At 42.9% G+C, this 19,076-nt stretch overlaps 1 protein-coding gene across 4 annotated transcripts in view; it reads right to left on the reverse strand.

Annotated features, from left to right (window-relative positions):
* Nucleotides 1-19,076, reverse strand: part of LOC148031405 (RNA helicase, ATP-dependent, SK12/DOB1 protein) — a 228,864-nt gene that overhangs the window by 12,579 nt on the left and 197,209 nt on the right. For all 4 annotated transcript variants that reach the window (XM_087684930.1, XM_087684931.1, XM_087684929.1 and 1 more), the window contains 6 exons: nucleotides 12,526-12,644; nucleotides 5,777-5,924; nucleotides 5,228-5,690; nucleotides 4,891-5,105; nucleotides 4,462-4,700; nucleotides 3,133-3,259 (listed from right to left, as the gene is read on the reverse strand). In XM_087684930.1, the coding sequence (XP_087541056.1) occupies nucleotides 3,133-3,259; nucleotides 4,462-4,700; nucleotides 4,891-5,105; nucleotides 5,228-5,690; nucleotides 5,777-5,924; nucleotides 12,526-12,644 (1,311 nt within the window). The remainder of the gene's footprint in view (nucleotides 1-3,132; nucleotides 3,260-4,461; nucleotides 4,701-4,890; nucleotides 5,106-5,227; nucleotides 5,691-5,776; nucleotides 5,925-12,525; nucleotides 12,645-19,076) is intronic.

Genomic DNA, 19,076 nt, shown 5'->3' on the forward strand with positions numbered 1-19,076 from the left:
TAAATGCATGAGAAGTGTGTGTGAAGAAAACTGCTAGGGTTTGCACTAAGGGCACACAGAGTGTACGACCACGACAGAAACACAAAGAGACAAACGCAGACACAGAGGGCAAAACTCAAACCTTGAATGCAAAACTCAAAACTCAAACACCAACAGAAGAAGGGAGAGAGAAAACACAACTCTGAAGTGAATGAATGCTGTAAATGAATGTAAGAGTGTACAGTGTGCTCAAGGGCAAAGCAATGTCAGAGTGTGACGTCCACTGAAGACGGATCCCAAGTCTGTAACCACCATTCGGAGTGTGATGAGAGAGGAAACTGCAAAACGCTGACACAAGGGGCTGCCAGAGATGGAGGCAACAGCTGCAAAGGGGAGAGATGATGCCAGACGGCTCCAGAAGGACGTAAATGCAGACTGTAGGATGTCGCCTCTGTTGCAGATGCTGGCGATGGCAGCTGGAGGCCAAACACAGCTTGGGAGATGGCGCCAAACAGTGGGTGAAAACTGAAAGAAGGCGCCAGGGCAGTTTGAGGGAGAGGTGGCAGCAGTCATCAAGGTTGGACAGCCACATGGAGGTAGATTGATGGCTGCAATTTGCACTAGAGAGTGTGAAACCTGCACAGACGGAATGAGGCTGAATGGGGGCAGCCTGTCTATTTATAGATGTAGAAGGGTGGCCCAAAAATTAGGGTTTTTGGGAGTCCATTGAAACTCTCTTGAACCGCTCCCCTTTTTTTCATTAATTAAGTGTGTTTTGGGGTTGTTTAAGAATGCTAATCAGCTGAAAAGCGTGTTTTAGCTCAACAGTGTGGGCTGCATTAGCGTTCTTCTAGTTGACCTCTTTGGTCAATGGAGCACTCTCTACATCACTATATTTAAAACCACCCTTACGGGATGAGCACTCATAGCAATACAAAAGGTTTCCCAAGACTCGCGCACTGTAACAAGCAAGAATAAAGACTTGATATTATCTTCAAATTGAATGCCTTGCGATATAAGCTCACTGAAAATGGAATGAAACTCATTCAAATGAGTAGACATAGCCGTACTCTCCATGCGAATGTCCACAAGTTTCTTCAACCAATATAATTGAGATACATGATTTTGTTTGTCATAAAGATCACAAACCTTTTACCATAAGGCATAAGAACCACCCTCATGTGTCAATGATATTAAAATACACTTGCTTTGATAATGATAAAAAAAAGAAGATTTGCATAGTTCATCAAGTTTTGCCAAATCCTCTATATCATAAAGCTCAAGCTTTATGTCCCCTAACTTCAATGGTTTAACCTACCTCTTTTGCACCAAAACTTGCTATATTTGCGTCTTCCAACATTGAAAGCGTCATCAAGCTTTTCAATATTGAAAATAGTACTATCAGCTGATGAACCTACCATAATGATTGCAAATAACTACAAATGACAAGAGTAGGGGCTGCTATAAATTCATAAACACTGTGAGAGCAGAGGATCGAGGTACAGCCAGATTCAGTAGACAGTGTGAGAGTGAGAGAGACAGAGTTGAAGCACGACACCCAAGAGAATTGACTGAATGAGTGTAATCTGAAAGTACAAAGTACAACCCTTAAACCTTAGGGTTGTAGGGGGGTGTTCACACCCGACACACACTAAGTGCCTAAATGTGTGTAACATAAGCACATAAGTACATACGATAATAAGACCATAAGTTTGGGGGAAAAAACCTCTCCTACCGAGAGTAAAAAGTGCCCCAGTGTCCTACTGATCACCGACACTTCCATATGAGCGTAGGCGTAAGTAAGGCGTGAGTAAAATACCCAACGAACAGCCCCAAAACAGATGCAAAAGGACGGAAAGAAATGAGACTAGAGCTGTCCACAAATTGCAAGCAAAAGAGTGCCACAACAAACTATCTACTCTCCAAAAGAATGCTGAAAACTGTAATTACAGTAATATGAAATAGAGACAGCGGTATATAACAATCCAACTATGGGAAAATAGCCAAGAAAACAAGCTGCCACTACGAGGGATATCTGGGTAACAGCTAAGATATAAAGAATGCAACTAGCAGTGCATGGGCATAGACCACTTGCACCAAAGACTATCACGAACTCAAAGTGCCAGTACACCATACATCCCATTAGCATATACATGATGCATGTAGAAGATCTCAAGAGCAACTGCAGAGATCTACCAAATACACAATTGACTGAGCAAAGAGCAATAACGCTCAATGCGTAATCAATATGCATGTATACATCACAGACAAACTCCTGACTAAGGTAAGTGGCGATGTCAAAAGCATGCTCTCCCATTTGATTAATTCTTGGCACAAGATACTACACTGCCAAACTCGGTATCCCCTCTAACTTGCGAAAGGAGGCAAATCCTATCCAAGATGAGGTTCTGGTCACCTCAAGTTGCATGATTGACTTGATAAGCACATGGGGCATGACAAGTTTCCTTCTTGTTCTAGCATTGTGGCTTCCTATGTAGTTTTCTACCTATTTTTGAGTTTTCCTAGTTGACTAGAAGGCCCTTTAGTAAATAATAATAATAATAATGAGATTAGGGGCGAATTTAAGCCCAAAGGCTATTTTTCGGAGTGTTCTAGGGCCTCATAGGTCCTTTGTAAAGCTTGAAAACATAGTCACATGGAACATCCGTTTTTGGGTCCGTATTCCCATTTTCTGTTTCATGCCTATTGCATGTGAGTATATAGCCACATGCAATGACAATTCGTGGTCATCCCTATTCCCATTTCCCATTCCATGTGACTATGCTTGAAAAGACCCTAGATACGAAAAATCATACATTTTGGTAAGCTATTCGCCCCAAAATACTCAAAATAAGAAAATTTTAGTAACATTTCACCCCATTTTCTCAACTCTTGGCCTTCCATTCGCCCATATATTTACAATCAAGAAATCATGGAAGTTTCTTTTTTTAAAACCCTTCTAAAATTTTTATATTCTTTAGTTCACAATGTTTCATTTGGGTGGGTTGTTTTGTGTGTGTCTGTGTGTGTTTTTTGTTTTTTTTTTTTTTTTTGGGGGGGGGGGGGGGGGGGGGGGTGTTGTTGCGCGGCGGGGGTGGGTTTGGGAAAGAGAATTTAAGCAGTGGTATTCTCCATGAGATAATTTAAAGTTACCTTAGCCCATTCATACACCACCTCAACAAGACCAAATTTGAGCATCTGTTGTGCATAGTCTTGAGGATCAATTGGCAATCCATGTTCTTTTTGTATATCCCCCAACCGTATAGCTGTTGCAATCATCCTGAGAGAATCCAAGATAAGAAAATCAGAAAAAGCAAACCTCAAAATAAACAGACAAGGCTTTTGATTAATCTAATAGGTAGAGGTGCTGACATTTTGCAAACAAGCTACAGGGAGCCTTTCTTATATATCATCTGGCTTTATCCCATCCTTTGTCTGATACAAAGCAACCAGGCTAGCTAACATGTTTCTTAAAAGTATTACCTAAAAAACTGTTGTTTTGTTTAAACATATTTGGATGGCAACATTTTAACAAACTGTCAACAACCATGTTCAAGTGCACTACTACTTTTACTTCAAATGCAGCATCAGGGACAGGTAATGCCAACTTTTTCCGGCTCTATAACAGACTATCATGAATCATAAAACCTCTTGGCTGTACTTCCATTTATGAGCCACAATGTTGCTCAGCATACAGTCCTAAATACTGGAAGCTTCTTCTCTAAAACATTCAAAAGAGCACTTAAATTTTTTCTAGTGGGTCTGATACAAAAGCGACTTTAGTAGTTAGAATAGTGTTAACTTCAAATATGCCGCCAGCAGTGACAATTTAAGTGGATGTTTAAAGACCTTGCAACACGGTACCAGAAATGAAAGAGCTCCTAGATTATCTTATCAAGGTCAATCTTGCTGATTGGACAGCTTTCATTGAAACAGTCCCAAACAGATATGGAAGCTGTGCACAATACCTGTCCACATACACAATCACGTGCGCACATGCACACGAGCACACATGCACTTACACATAGACATGTGCACACAGTCACTTAAACATGGACACATGGATGCATGCACATGTGCACATGCACAAGTACACACGTACACGATCCATGCACTAGGACCCCTACAGACATAGTCACATGCACATAGTTCCTTGCACGTACGCTCATACTCGTGCACATGCACATAGGTCATCACACCCTAAACACTGCCACTTAGGACATTGCACAACATCCATGTACACATGCATACATGGACATGTGCACATAGATCCAAACACGTAGGTCCATGCACACATGCACATAGACCATTGCATAGGCACACTGCACACTCGCACATAGACACATTTATGCACATGCCATATCCACATGCACTAGCCACAAACTCACATACACATAGATGCACATATACTAAGAGAATTGGGCATGCATTACAGCAAGATCCTCTGAATTCACTCCAGATGAGCAGCTTTGAACACCTTACCTTTCTTTGGCAGCTCTCAGTCGAGGAGTTAAAATGGGTTCACTTGCATCTTTCTGCTGAAACACAAGGGCAGATAATAAAGCCACTGCTTCAGCAGCATCCAGTTCCGCTAGTTGGTTATCAAATAGACATTCAGTTGCTATAAGCTCATCTCCACTGTTGATTTCGCAAGCTACACGCCCTTTCAGCTGGACACCCAGCTCAGCATCAATACAACCTACTTCTTTCAAAACTTCAATCTGTGCAAAAAAAAACACCAATCTTTGACAATCAGACGAGTTCTACTCCCTTTACAAGTAATAAGCAAGAGCCCAATAAGCTCAAATGACTCTTATATAACTTATATCTCAGCCTTATATCCAACATCAGCAGAAGTTTCTTATCCTTGCTTTTCCAAACTCCCTTTACACTGGTTGTTAAATTACATACCCTCAGCTGAAAGTCGGGCATTTGTTGCAGTGCCTCATCTGATAGCTCAAACCTTAGCTTTTTGACATTCTCCCTCAAGGTATGCTGATCTCTCACTAGGGTGTAGTGATCCTGCAACTTGGGACACCGATGACATGGATTTTTTGACATTTTTTCTATGAGGAGTTGTCTTGCACCATATTTCTCAATGACATCAGGGTCATTGAGCTTTAGATCTGGAAAAATACATCAAACTGTCAAGTTTTGAATGACTTGTTCTTGTAGACATGGATATGCAGCATCCCTCTACAAAGTAAAACCGTAAAGTACAAGTTGCATCACATCCTTACTTGCATACCTTTGATTGGATCAAGAACAGGAGGGTCTTTGCCTGCATAATCTTTTTCCAACTGAAGCAGCTGTTGTACTGTCAATGAATAAGCAGCACTGCTGACATCTTCTAAAAGACCGACAGTATCAACTTGAATCTTTGCTTTGCAGATGTTTGACAAACCGTTGGAAGTAACCTCTTTGGCAACATATGGAGTACCACCTGTTATTCCAAAGTAAGGAAGGTTGACATTGACAACCCCAGATCCTTTGCGAGAACTTTTTCGGGACACCGAGTAATCATCTTCAAAACCTCTGTTATTCTTCTGGCTAATAAAATACCCCATCTCTTCAAAAGACTTGGGATTCACATCATTCTCTGTAGATTTCAACAGAGAAATATCTGTTTCACGATTTATTGCCAATACAACCCAGGTTTTGGGTGTTGTGTTTGAAGATTTTAACACTACACCCAGAGCAGGCACTGAGGTCTATCTGGGAAAAAGGGAAAGTTCAGAACTGTAATTGTGCATAATGCTTCCTGTTATTGTCAAGCTTAATTTGAGGTCCAACTTACAGTGCAAACAAGAACGACTCTTCCTGGAACTAGCAGTTGTTGAGCAACCCTAGACTGCATGATCACTTCTTGTATTGACTTTGTAAGCACCTCAGCCTGTACTGCGATTTCATAGTAGTCTTCAATTGTTGGTTCGCCTAGTATACAGCTGTAAGCAGGCATGGTCAGATATAAAACCTATCTTCACAATTAAAAAGAAGAGCTGTAGGATATTCCTGCAATTAATACACAAGAGTTTCTCAAGTGTTTTTTTCTTCTGCCAAAAAGCAAAGTGTCAATCAACTGATAAATGCTAATCATCACCAAGGTAAAATCACAATACATAAAAAGAAACATAAGCATATGGCTCAACAAACTCTCACTATCGACAGATTGTCTAGTACAATGCTAATACAATAACCAGCCTGGCAGTCTATAATGCTAAACTATAAGTGGAATCCCTATATCAAGAAGGTGTCGAAGTCCCAAGTATGTAAGAAGACCCCACAGATCATGCTGTTGCGCTTTGAATTACAGTAATCTCTCCATCTAGTGCTGAGAGCAGAAACGATGTCCATCCACATACGGATGAGAATCTGAGCATGTGCTTACTGCATCACGCATCTTCTAAATTTTCCAATCAATAGTGCTGCCAATAGTTTCCATCTCAGCCAATCTCCGACAGTCTGCTTTGCTTAAGAGAAGTCAAGAGTGGGCCTTTCACTCAGCTGCTGATCTGATACATGACGGTTATGGTCCTCTAAAGGCTTTCATATCGGCAAGCATGTCATTTGTCTTTGTCCCACACAACTGTTCTCCAAGTCACTAATGTCTCTCAATGTTCACCCTAAAAGACTAGTCCAAGGGCTCTTCTCTAGACACAAGCCTGCATCGTGAAGAACAGATTGTGGCCACCCCAGATAGGTAGTAAGTGGTGTTTGAGCTCCTCACAAGCTCTTGAGTCACCCTATACCTGATCCCAATGGCAACGGAGCGAGTGGATGATTGAGGCCCAGAGCTCTACCAATGTCACATACATAGATAGATACTCGCCAACCAAAACCAACTGATAGTGTGCCTTCTAGATGTGCCAAACTGTGAGGATCCCAATAATCTCCCATATCTTCAAACAATTTGCTCTGGGCTCTAGATGTGCCAAACTGTGAGGATCCCAATAATCTCTCGTACTTTCGAACAATTTGCTCTCGGTTCTAATACTTGCTAGATGGGTAGTGCCTCCAAGCCAACCACAACATAGGCACCTGCCTTGACAAGACTAATAGTATCATGCTTCTCAGCCTCATATAGTAACTAGCCACCAAATACCAAGCCTCCATGTGCTAGTAGCCATAGGAAATAAGATACTCTCTGCAGCCTTTAGCTACCCCAAGGGGTTTGCCAGAAGGTCCACCGGAAGGCCACGATAATCGTGTTCCGCCCAATGCCTGTTGCACAAGGGTGCTCAATCCATGTCCTCCACACCAAAACGTGCCTACCAATTTGTGTTGTGAACCTTCTTGGGGCTTCTTCACAACTGCAATGGCCGGCCAAAGCGACTTTGCATGATACTGCTCCACTTCATCAAGAGGTCGACTCTCCTAAATCCAAAGGTCCCATTCTCAAAACTCACTCCATGATATGTAGGGGTCCAATAGCTAAGTCTTTCCCTAGAGTCAGATAACAAAAGTATCTACAGATACGCCCTTTACGGCTTTTCCGCTATGTTTTTGGCCATCTAAGGTTGTTTTGCTCCACAAGGTTGTGCATAGGACTTTCATGGCATATTGTAATTTCGGTTGTCGCCGCACTCTCAAGTGCACACATTACAAGTTTCAAATCTGTAAGTTCTGAGGTGTTTGTCAAGAAGCAAACACAAGGTTTATTTGCAAACATTTTATTATTTAGCAGTCAGTGAAAAAGGCTGCCTGTTTATTGAAGTGCACATCCTGTGAAAGATGTTGCAAAAGACTTGTTTGCTATTTGATACTCAATTTTGTCATAATGGTTGAGAGCAACGGAAATCCTATCATTGAGAAGCTAGATAAGAAGAACTACCTATCGTGGAGGTTCTGCATGACGAACTTTCTTAGTAGAAAATGTCTCTCTGAGTTTATTTCAAGTGAAGAAAACAAACTAGAGCTAAGTAATTCTATGATTGCAAAAGAATTGAAGGTCTCCAAAGAATGGAATGCAAAATACTTGCAGGTGAGATCGACTTGGTGTATGTTAGCACAAAGGATTAGACAGCTGACATTGTCATGAAGGTATTGGCTGTACAAAAGCTTCGAGGATTTTGAAGCTTACTTGGAGTTGCACAAATACAATTGAGCTTGAGGAGGGGGGGATTGAGGTAGCAAGCTCAACACCTGCAAACATTGATTATGGACCTTCTAGTTACATGGATCCGCATAGACATTGATGATGGACCACCTAGTTACCTTGGTCCACATATCTACACTTAGCACGTTGATGATCATTATGATTCTTACATGGCCATTGACTTATCACTTACTATATTTGGTTACTTACATGTACCTACAACTAGCATAGTTATAGCCGCAATCGATTAGTATAGTTAGTCATGCACTGTTTAACTTAGTAGGCCACTTTCATTTATGTTATATCTTATCTATTCTTTGTGTACATTGTATTGTGGAAGAAGGAAGAAAGAAAAACTAGCAAGAAAATGTTTGGCATTTATCTCTCTTCTAGTGTTCTTGAGTGAGTTGCTTCTTGCACATACTGTGTATATTTGATGTAGTAGCTCAAGCAAGCCCCTCCACCACGCGATTCATAACAATAGTCACCCATGTTACCTTGGCCCGAGAGACCCTAGACCCATCCGAACCAGCCCAAAGAAAATTCGGTACAAGGTAGGAAAGCTAGGCCACATAGGATGAAGAGAAACACTAGAAGCAAGCAATGTATCATGTTGTCACTAAGACCTAGTTGACCACTAGGGCCCTGTCTGCTAGGGAGATAAAGTCATGCTTCAATAGGTCAACTTCCTTATGATGGAGTCAAGTATTGGGAAAAACTACTAGGCTAGGGTACTGTCAAATCACTCCAAGAAACCAAGAGAGCAAACAGTTACCCATTAGACACCCAAGTGGATACCCACCTCAATGCTAGACTCTAGATCTGTGAGAAAACCAATTGACTTTCGCCAATTGATGATGGTACCTCCAATGCAACTCTCACTCTCTCCACCATCACCTCATTGCCCTTCACATAGAGGGCCATGCCATCTGTATACTCAGAGTCTAGCAGCTCTGTCTTTTCTCACACTGAGACCCCAAGGCCTCACAAGTCACTCACTCTTAAGAAGAGAAAGTAGGACCACCTCTACAAATAATAGGAAGAGGTAGTGAGCTAGAGGACAGCCCTACCGGACTTACCTCTCCAAATGAAACTTCTCCCCCTTCCTGCCTCCTATGAGTACCCTGCAAGTGGCTAACATGTATAGAGCACATACCCTTCAAATCCACTCCTATGGGAAGACCAATTAAGCTCTAGTACCTTCTAGGAAGTCCCAATCAGCCTTGTCTTAAGCCTTCTCCAAATCTAATAGAAGCACTCCTATTGAGCCCAATCCATGGCCCCAAAGAAGGTGAAGACCTTATCCAAGATGCTCCTATCCTAGACAAAACTTGTGTGTGTGTTATGGATGATGTCCAGGAGAATGGGGTGAAGCCTACTACCAATCATCTTAGCCATGGCCATATAGACCACAAAGAACAAGGTGATCGACTGCCATTGGGATAGATCCAAACAATCTCCCCCTTTGGGGAGGAGATTGACTACTCTTGCTTACATGTTGCCCAACATCCGATCCGACTGAAGATCTCCTCGAAATCCTAGAACAAGGAATCCTTCAACACCACCCAATAAGTGGTGAAGAAGGCTCTAGAGAACCCATCCTCTCTAGGGCATTTTTGCCTATCTTGTATGTGGACACCTCAACTAGTTCCTTCTTTGTGAATGGCTCAAGAAGTGTTTGTCCCATCACCTCACTCACAACACGTGGGATGCAATCCCACACCTGTTGTCTGTATCAAAGCACCTTGTCTAATACTACCTACTGCTAAAAAAGTTGTTTGTAGTAGACCATAACAAGCTCCATTGCCTCCTTCGGCAAGAGCGTACCCTCCCATGCTCGTCAAGGAAACTCCGAATCTAGTCTCCCAAGGTACATGGTTGATACGCCTAGAAAACTCTCTGCACATCTTGTCCCCCTTCTGTGCCCAAAATACTGTTGGGATGTGGAAGGAGAACTCTTATCATCTATCCTCTAAGCCTTCGAGGGTTGCCTGCACACTCGAAGATCCTGCATGTGCAAAGTGGGCATTGCCAAGTGCCCCTTAGAGCAATATGTGGATGGCTGCTAGGTCTTCCCAAAGTGCTCTCTCCTAGAGAGTTTTTAAACTTGTTCGTTTATACTATGGGACCGTTGGTATATGAGGCCATGCCCAGAATTCGATGGCAAAACAGTCAAATGGGTCAGATAAGGTTTCTTGTCCATATCGGACGTGGACAACCCTACACATGCTAGATCTCTATCTGTGGCCCATGCTACAACCCCCTAGATCACCACCATGGTACCTGTTATGCCATGGAATATCATCTTGAGGGATACATACTACTAGAGGTACCTGGCATATCCAAGCCAAGTGCCAACCACCAAGCTCCTAAGAGTTACAAGCCATAGAAGGAGAGACATCTTCCTAGGCCTACAAATGTCATCCACCCTCCTCCAAAAGTCATATAAGAACTCATCTAAGATTCCATCTCTATGCCACTGAGGGGTTGCTACTACGTATGCTCTAATCTTACTCATTTGTATTCTCCTCCCCAACCTAATAGTGTAGCTAAAGAAGGCCGTGACTTATGGTCTATCAAGGAATGGGTCCCTCCACATACACTCCTAGATCCAACTATAATCTTTGTAAAGGCCACCTTTGATAAGAACAATATCTCCATCCATCTACAAGATAAGTGGCTATTTCTAGGTCAAATCCATCTACAAGACAAGTGGCTATTTCTAGGTCAATGTGCCACTACTTTGATTCTTTGTCTAGACCATCCAATGAGCACTGCCTAGTCAAGGTCCTATCATTGGAGACAGCCATCCTCCTCAACCATAAAAGTGAAGGTCCTATCTCTACTAGTCACAATGACTACTAGAAGAATGTCTCCTCTAGAGAAGAGATAGATCCAAGTCTAAGAAGTGCATGTGTAAGTCCACCAATGTGGTGGACCTCCCTCCTTCAAGACCATGTAGTTTTTGTCTCTAACTCTCCTGCAGTAGCTCCTAGGATACGAACCATTCTCCCATTGTTGACCCACTGACCTGTAGATAGAATCTTTTCCATGATAAGGACGTACTTTGCCCAATAGAGTGGCCTAACTCTAATCTCAAATAGTGATTGAAGAGAAGAAGCTGCCTCCCCTTCTCTTCAGCTGTAGTCAAGGGAAGTTGGTGATGCCACAATGATACACATCTCTATGCCCTGATAATGCAGGTGTGAATTTGATCTCCTAGGAAATCCAGTGGATGCTGGACTGCTACGATTCTCCATGTGTAGGTGTCGTAGCATGCAACCTCCCTATTAGAAGTTTCTTCCAAGGCTCCTTGATTGGAAGCAAACCCCTAACAATAAGCTTATGCAATAAGGCCTTTCTCTAGCTGTTTTGGTCTATGATCCCCAACCCTCCTCTAGATCTATGCTATATGATGACATCCCAAGCCAACTTCGCTCCACTTGGGCTCCAATCTCTTCCCGACCACATAAAATTTTGGATAACGCACTGACCTAGCCAATGCATGAGCTGGAGAATGCCCAATAGAAAGTGATGTACCACCTGATCCCAAAAACCTGGTTTGCGACCAATACTCTCCCTGTTGGTGAGAGCCTCACTGAGCCCTAATAAAGAGGCTTTGGCCTGCTGCTCAAGAGGAGGGGTGTCAATTGCTGCTCTAAGGTGATGCCAATCCCCAAATGTCACCCAAGATATCTCACTGATGTCCAGTGGGGAACCCACATGAAATCCTCACGCAGTCACCACTCTGGCTGCCTAGTGTTGTCACATACCCAAAATACATAGGACTTATGCCAATTAATCAAGGCACCTGCTTCTCTACAAAATATCTCCATGGTGTTACAAAGGCTCTAAAGTTTCTCTCATGCCCATCTCAATAGAATGCTGTCATCAGCAAACTCCACATCAAGAAGCTCCTCTTGGCTCTTCTTGGACACCATCTCCCTTTGACCACATCAAGTTCAGGATAAGAGATCTCACTCGACCAATACAATATTTGGAGCGTTAACAATATGGAAACATGGTTTTCGCAACCTGAGCACTGGACCTGGCATACACTGTCATTGGTATATATCAAGGCTCAGGACTTAATACTAAAAATTACACAACTGTTACCCTCTTATTGTATAATTTTTGGTGTGGAAGACCCTTACAGGGCTGTTTTGTACTTCATATTTGCCTTGGGATCTTTGTCCTGAGGGGATTTGAATTTTTCCTCTTTTCTGGGCAAAGAAAGAGACGAGAACACCAGTGGAAACTTCTAGAATTTCAATTGTGCAACTTACTGATACATTTAATATAAACAAGTCTGTGGTTAAAGCACATATGCCATTCATGTAAGAGGTCCATAGATCATAGATTGAAAAAAAAAATTGCAAAAAAAAAACCAGCTTAATTTTTACCACAAATCTCTAATTTCAGCTTGATGTTCTAAAGTGAACACATTTTACTTGATTGTTGACTTCAACAGAGATAGTTCACCCTCTTCTTCTTCAAGCTGCTGCCGGTGCTTTGGAAGAGCTCGTTGAGCATGGAATTCTGCGAAACTTCGTTTTAGCATATCTTCCACCTACAAAACAGTATTGGGACGATTGCACCTAGATCAAAAATCTCATTGTCGTAATCTTGATTTAAGAGGCACTATTTTATGTCTGTTACACGCTTCAGCAGTATGTGGAATGGTCATAAGAATCATTACCTCAATACATTTCATGCTAAAAGCACCAACATTAATGAATATGCATGGGATTCAGTCACAGAACATCATCATCATAAGCGTACCATCATAAAATATGTATGGAAGATGTAATACCATTACAGCCACATGATTGCTGTATGTTCCCATATTCAATAAGAAATTATGGCCATAGCTTCACCAAAACCTGCAAAGTGTCCTCTCGTGCTAGTTTGTTGCCTTTGTCTAACCTCCAACCTTGTGCATGCGGTAATTTGCTCTGATGTCCACAGTAGCTTCCAAGGGGCTCCCTTGAGACTTCCCAATGAGCCTTGTATTCAATAAGGCAACCCAATTATTCCAGTCACTGCTCAACTCCACATCATGGGCACATGCACCAACGTAAGGTGCCTGGCTTTTGCCCCATGTCAGCATTTTAGGTCAGACCATTTTGTTCTTTAGGCGGTCATGCATCTTTCGCCTCACATCAAGGGCCCCTATTTTCTCTCCAGTGCCAATTTTATAGGTGATCTTACTTGCACATAATTCGCTTCAGTCTTTACTTTTTTGTAAATGTGCTTCACAGCTTCAGAGCCTTGCTTGTTCCTGCCAGTTTCTTGCATTCCTTCTCCTTTCACTCTTCACCTGCTTTGGACCTTTGTTTCCATCATGATTGCCATTGAACCTATTGGGAATAAAGGGCCATCATGCCTTTTATATGTGCACGGGTGTGAACACACCCTTAGCACATTTGTACTTTCATATATATCTATCTAAAAACCTAAAGAGGTACACTAGTCATTGTACCCAAGAACGTCCTGCTCACTCTACTCTCTACTCTGCACTCTCTCTCTGTCTCTCTGCTGTGAGAAAGCATTGCGTATCTCAATCCTCATGTTCTGTCTTAACAAACTGGTATCAGAGCAAACAAGGAGTGCACGCTTCTCGACACGTGAAGTCGTGGGCTGCAAAAGGCGAGCTCTCGGAGACTGTGACAGGTGACAATTGCTATAGATCAACGGGGCAACAGTCGTGACTGCTAAGGTTGCTGCTAGAGAGCGGGCGACCTGCGTGACCGGTCTTTCAACAGGCCGCTGAACGGATAGAGGAAGGTGTGTGTGCCGGGCAACGGGACTGCTTGACAACCAGTCGATGGGCGACCACGACCAGGCTGGATTCAATAGGCTGCATGCATATCAAAACATCAGGCGCAGGTAATGTGAGCTGGCAATGGACCAGCAGGGCAGCAGTCGCGCGACAACACGCTGCAGGCGTGGGTGAGGTGACAGTCGACAGGCGACTTGACAGCCGACGGGTGTGTGGCGACCTGGACGATGGGTTGAAGTTCTTGATTGATGAAGAATTTAAGGCTACGTTCTTGCTTTGCACTCTGCCAGAGAGTTGGGATACATTCAGGACTGCTATGGGCAATTCTAATGCGGTCCTTTTGTATGCTGATGTAGAGATTGCTCTACTCATGGAAGAAATGAATCGACAGAACAATGCATCCAGTAAGTCTTCCAGTGCTTTGCATACTAGGGGCAGATCACAACAAAAAGGCAAATCTGATAGCAAGGGACGCAGTAAATTCCGTGGTAAGGATGTTGAATGCCATCATTGTGGCAAGAAGGGTCACTTTAAACATGACTGCTACAAATGGAAGAAAGAGAAAGAAAAGGGTAAGAAGACAGATGATAGCAAGGAAGAGAAGAAAGAGAGTCAACTTAAGAAGAGCAGTGTCAAAATTGAAGAGGTGAATGTAGTCACTCATGACAGTGACAGTGAAAATGGCGTACTCTTTGTATCTTCACACTTAAGCACACATGCTTTACTTGCAGATACGGATGATGACATGCATACTTGGATTCTAGATTCAGGTGCTTCCTTTCGTGTCACCCCTCATCATGAGTGGTTCTCTGACTATACAAGGGATCGACATGGTTTTGTCCATCTTGGGGACAACTATGCATGTGACATTACAGGTATTGGAAGTATACAGTTGCAGTTTCAGCATGGTTTTGTCTTCACACTTCAACATGTACGGCATGTACCTCAGCTCAAGAAGAGCTTAATTAGCACAGGGCATCTAGATGAGGATGGATTTCATAACACCTTTGGTGATGGAAAATGGAAGATCTATAAAGGATCTAGAGTGATTGCTAGAGGTTGTAAAAGTGATACCTTGTATCCTCTCCGTGTATCTAGTGTGAGTGATCATGTTGTTGCCGTGATTGAGCAGCCATGTGTTTCTTGTGGCATGGCCGGTTGGGACACATGAGTTTTTCCCTAATGGTCATTTCCTAAACGGCAACTAGCGTCGAACCCCAAGCGAACTACTTTACGCAGAAACGCCAGGGTCGAAGCGGATTCACACTGCACTTGGTTCAAGGAGAATGGGAAACGAGAGGGATGCAAGGCTTGACCTCTCTGCCATAAGGCATAGTCCCATTTCATTTCCCTAAAACAACGTAAATCGGGATTATTATAACTTAGATTCTAGCTCAGCGCCCTTGCTGTTCGTGTCATTTGAAAACGATCTTCTTGCTGTCCATCGTGATTGAGAAAAGTTCCCGACCAACCGGGACTATCCATCCGTAGGATGGACCCATGGCCACATCCACTGCACTTTCCTCATGTTGTTTTAGTTACTTAATTACCTACCACATTTAGTTGGACATGCATCAATCAACTTCCTTAATTAACCCGTTAGGCACTGGTTCCTTCACGTAATCATAGCACTTGACATAGAAAAGCAATATCAAACAAGTTCCTTTTCAACAGATTATCATATTTATCTTTGAAATACATTTATAAAATCCAGCCCGTAGGCTATCGACAATCCGGCCGAAGGCTATCCAGCAATCCACAGGGATTACTAATCCAAGATTCCGTCCGTAAACTAGTATGCGGGCCTCGAGATCCAATCTCGAGTCGCGTTGGCCTCTTGTGCAGGGCCCGGAAGGCGAGGGATTTACGGCCAGAGCCTCCCCTGGCACCCAAGCGTCCTCCTGCTCCAAGTAGCGCTCAACGGAGAGACCTCTCGCGGCGGGTTTGGTCCACCTTCCCGGCGGGGTTAACAACCCCCTTGGTTAGGGTCAGGCAGGCAGTCGGGGGTAACTGAAGCTGCATCTCCCTTCAGGCCTTCAACCTGAAGCATAAGATATCTTTTCATCCTTTAATTCTTTGAGCAAACAAAGCAAACAGTGCTCTCTAAACTGTTACAAGCACAATCATTTCCAGTGGTCGTTATTTTGCCAATTGCTAAGGAGTGAATCCTTCTTTCCGAATGCATCCAGCACTCGAACCGGGATCAATTGCAACTTGGCAAGATCCCCAAGGGTTTGTTTGTTAACCCTATATCCTTAGGTTAGGGCCGTACCCTATTAACCCGACTTAATCAATACCTTAATTTCAATTAGCAGTACATATGTTATTCCAATTTACTGATTGGTCCTTTGCTTCCAAGCAAATATCTAATCCACGTATCTTGTCACTTTATCCAAGAAAGGTACTATATCAGGACGATTATTCATCCTCTTGCAAGATAAACTTGCATAAGAATCTGCCAATCTCATTCCGAGGAATTGGCCATTCCCTTGTGATCAACTCATAAGATCATGCGACACTGCAACTTGTTGCACAGGTGTCGCAACAAAACTATGGGACTATTTTACCCATCGAATGGGGTCTTCTAATCACAAAATCATGATTAGATAGGAAACAGGGTTAGAGTGTCTTCATAACAATCCGTTCCCGATTGCACTAGGCCGATATTGTCGGTCCTAAGGTTCCAAATTCAAATCGAATTTCATCCCTTTAGCGAGCGATCCTTAGGTAGATCGTTTCTTGCAAGTATGTCCTATTGTCCCTACATTCCATGAATGAGGGCAATTCTTTAGGGTATAAGAGTTTCAGCTTTGGTAATAAGAGCGACTAGGTTACGTCCTCAACGGGCAAACCCTAGTTAGCTCTTTGGGATATGTTGCATTGAATTAACCCTTCCTAAACGAGTCCCTCGCGGTTTTTAGGTGTTCAGGTTTAAACCAATTTACTTGTCTATTCTTGAATATATTTACGATACCATTTTCGTAACCACGTGATGTATTGCCTATGTCTAAGTAGTTTTGACAATCTCTAACTTTTTTGACTAAGATCAAAACATATGCTAAGTTATGGCATAACTTCTATTAATCCTTCTAGAACATGCATTCAAGATTCATGCTACTAAGCGTTAGGATTTATATTTAACCATGCAGCCTTTTTTTCTAACTTTTTTTCTAGATGAGATATTCGTACGCTGAATAAGCATTACACAACCTTTCGTAACTATTTACGTAGTTGATTGAGATTTAAGTTAATTGACTAGAGTTTAATCTACTTCATGCAGCTTAAGAACCATTTCCATGCCTTACAAGTTCCTACGGATTATTAGCAACCTTCTTTTAATGAATCATTTCGAAGGAAAGATGCCTAATAATGCGACATGCGATTTATTATTTCCATGCCTAATCGAATAATTCGACTTTCAAAGATGGGCAATAGTTAATCTAAGTTCATTACTTTGCAATGTATAAAAACCACTTGCTAGGAATGCATAGAGACCTTATGCTCTTCTTTTTCATTCGTTTAATACAAATGACCGATTCTTTGATCGAAGTTATTTCCTTTAATTTAGCCAAGGTATTTCAATCGAAAAAGTGCATCCTAATTTTCGTAAATGAATCATGCACAATTGAAATATTACGACGTAAAACAAAACTAGAAAGAAAACTTGGACTTGTGGTAAAATATCCACATGGATGCTAGGAGATGATCCTCCTGCGGTTACGGCTTGTGCCTTCTTAGGAGCCATCGAGACTTCGACCTTCTCGCCTTGGTCGTGGACTTATAATCTTGGTCCGTCTCCTTCGAACGCGAAACTCCCTTTGTGACTGCTTGCACCGTCCTTCGAAGTCGGCTTTATAGGTTTTCTCCTTGAAGTAGGGATTTCACGAAATGGTTTTTAAAAAGGCTTGTGTAGAAATGCAATGGTAGACGGAAATGACTTTGTGGAAAAGCTAAGGGAAAGTTCTCAATTTCCGAGGATGCAAGGTGAAAGGATTCTTAAGTTCTCGGTTTGTAAAAAACCGCTTTGTAGGGGTAAAGGGAAAACGGTCCACGGAAAGGGGGTTTAAAAACCTGGCTAATGGAATAAAAAGGGGAAACAAGGGGCTTAATTCTTGGGGGTTATATGTAAACAAAACACAAGGAAAGGGCCTTATGAAAGCCTCATAGGAAGGGGGCTTTAATGACTTTTAAGGAATTTTGTGGGGGGGGGGGAAAGGGTTATTAAACCCTACTTGAAAGGGCAATAGGAAAGGCCCACGAGAAGGAGCTTTGGATCCCGCGGGGGGGGAAGTGGTATTAACATGGACTTGGTGGAAAAAAGGGGGGGAAAGGGGTTAAAAAGAAACCTTCTAGAGGAAGGCTTTAAGGAAGCCACAGGAAGGGGGGCTTAGCTCCTCCCCTTAGAAGCTTCCAAGAAGCTTCTTGGAAGCTTCTGCAAGCGTGTTTACAACACGTGGAGGAGAAGGAAGATGTTTCGACGGTAGCTTGCTGGCGGGTAGGGCCGAGATGATGGCTTCAGCGGCGCTCCTCCCTCACGGCGCGGCAGAGCAGCGTGGCTCCTCCACGACTCCTTCAGCCTTTGATTGGCGGCGTCAAATCTCCACCCACTCTCCCTCATGCAGCGTTACCCTCAGCTCCCCCCCTTACTTCCATGGCACAGGGCTTATATAGGTGAGGGGAGAGGAACCTCCCTCCCCCACGCGGCCTTACGCATGGCCTTCACCCCCTCAATGAGCTCCAGTACGGTGCTCAGTCATCGTGCCTCAATCATTGTGCCTCCCCTCCCTCTCCTCCAGCACGACCATCGGCTGGGGGAAGGAGGGGATAATTTAAAAAAAATTTGCCCTTAATGCACATTATCCTTTTGGCCTCGGAAATATTACAGATGAAGTGCTTGACAAGTTTAAAAAATTCTTCGCATTAGTTGAGAATCAAATTGATAAGACACTTAAGTGTCTTCGCTTTGACAATGGTGGGGAATATGTGTCCAAGGCCTTTTAGGCATTTTGTGACACCAAAGGGATAAAGAGGGAGCTCACTGCCCCTCATAATCCACCCCAAAATGGAGTTGCAGAGCGTATGAATCGGACAATACAAGATAAGGTCCGTACAATGCTGTCTCATGCTGCTTTACCTCATGGTTTTTGGATAGAGGCTGTTATGACAGTCGTACACTTCATTAATCGATCACCAAACAAGTCTTTTAGGGGAGGGGGAGTT

The sequence above is a fragment of the Lygodium microphyllum genome, chromosome 9 (genome assembly GCF_053477565.2).
Source record: "Lygodium microphyllum isolate KBCC chromosome 9, Lygodium_microphyllum_v1.1.10, whole genome shotgun sequence".
Taxonomy (NCBI): Eukaryota; Viridiplantae; Streptophyta; class Polypodiopsida; order Schizaeales; family Lygodiaceae; genus Lygodium; species Lygodium microphyllum.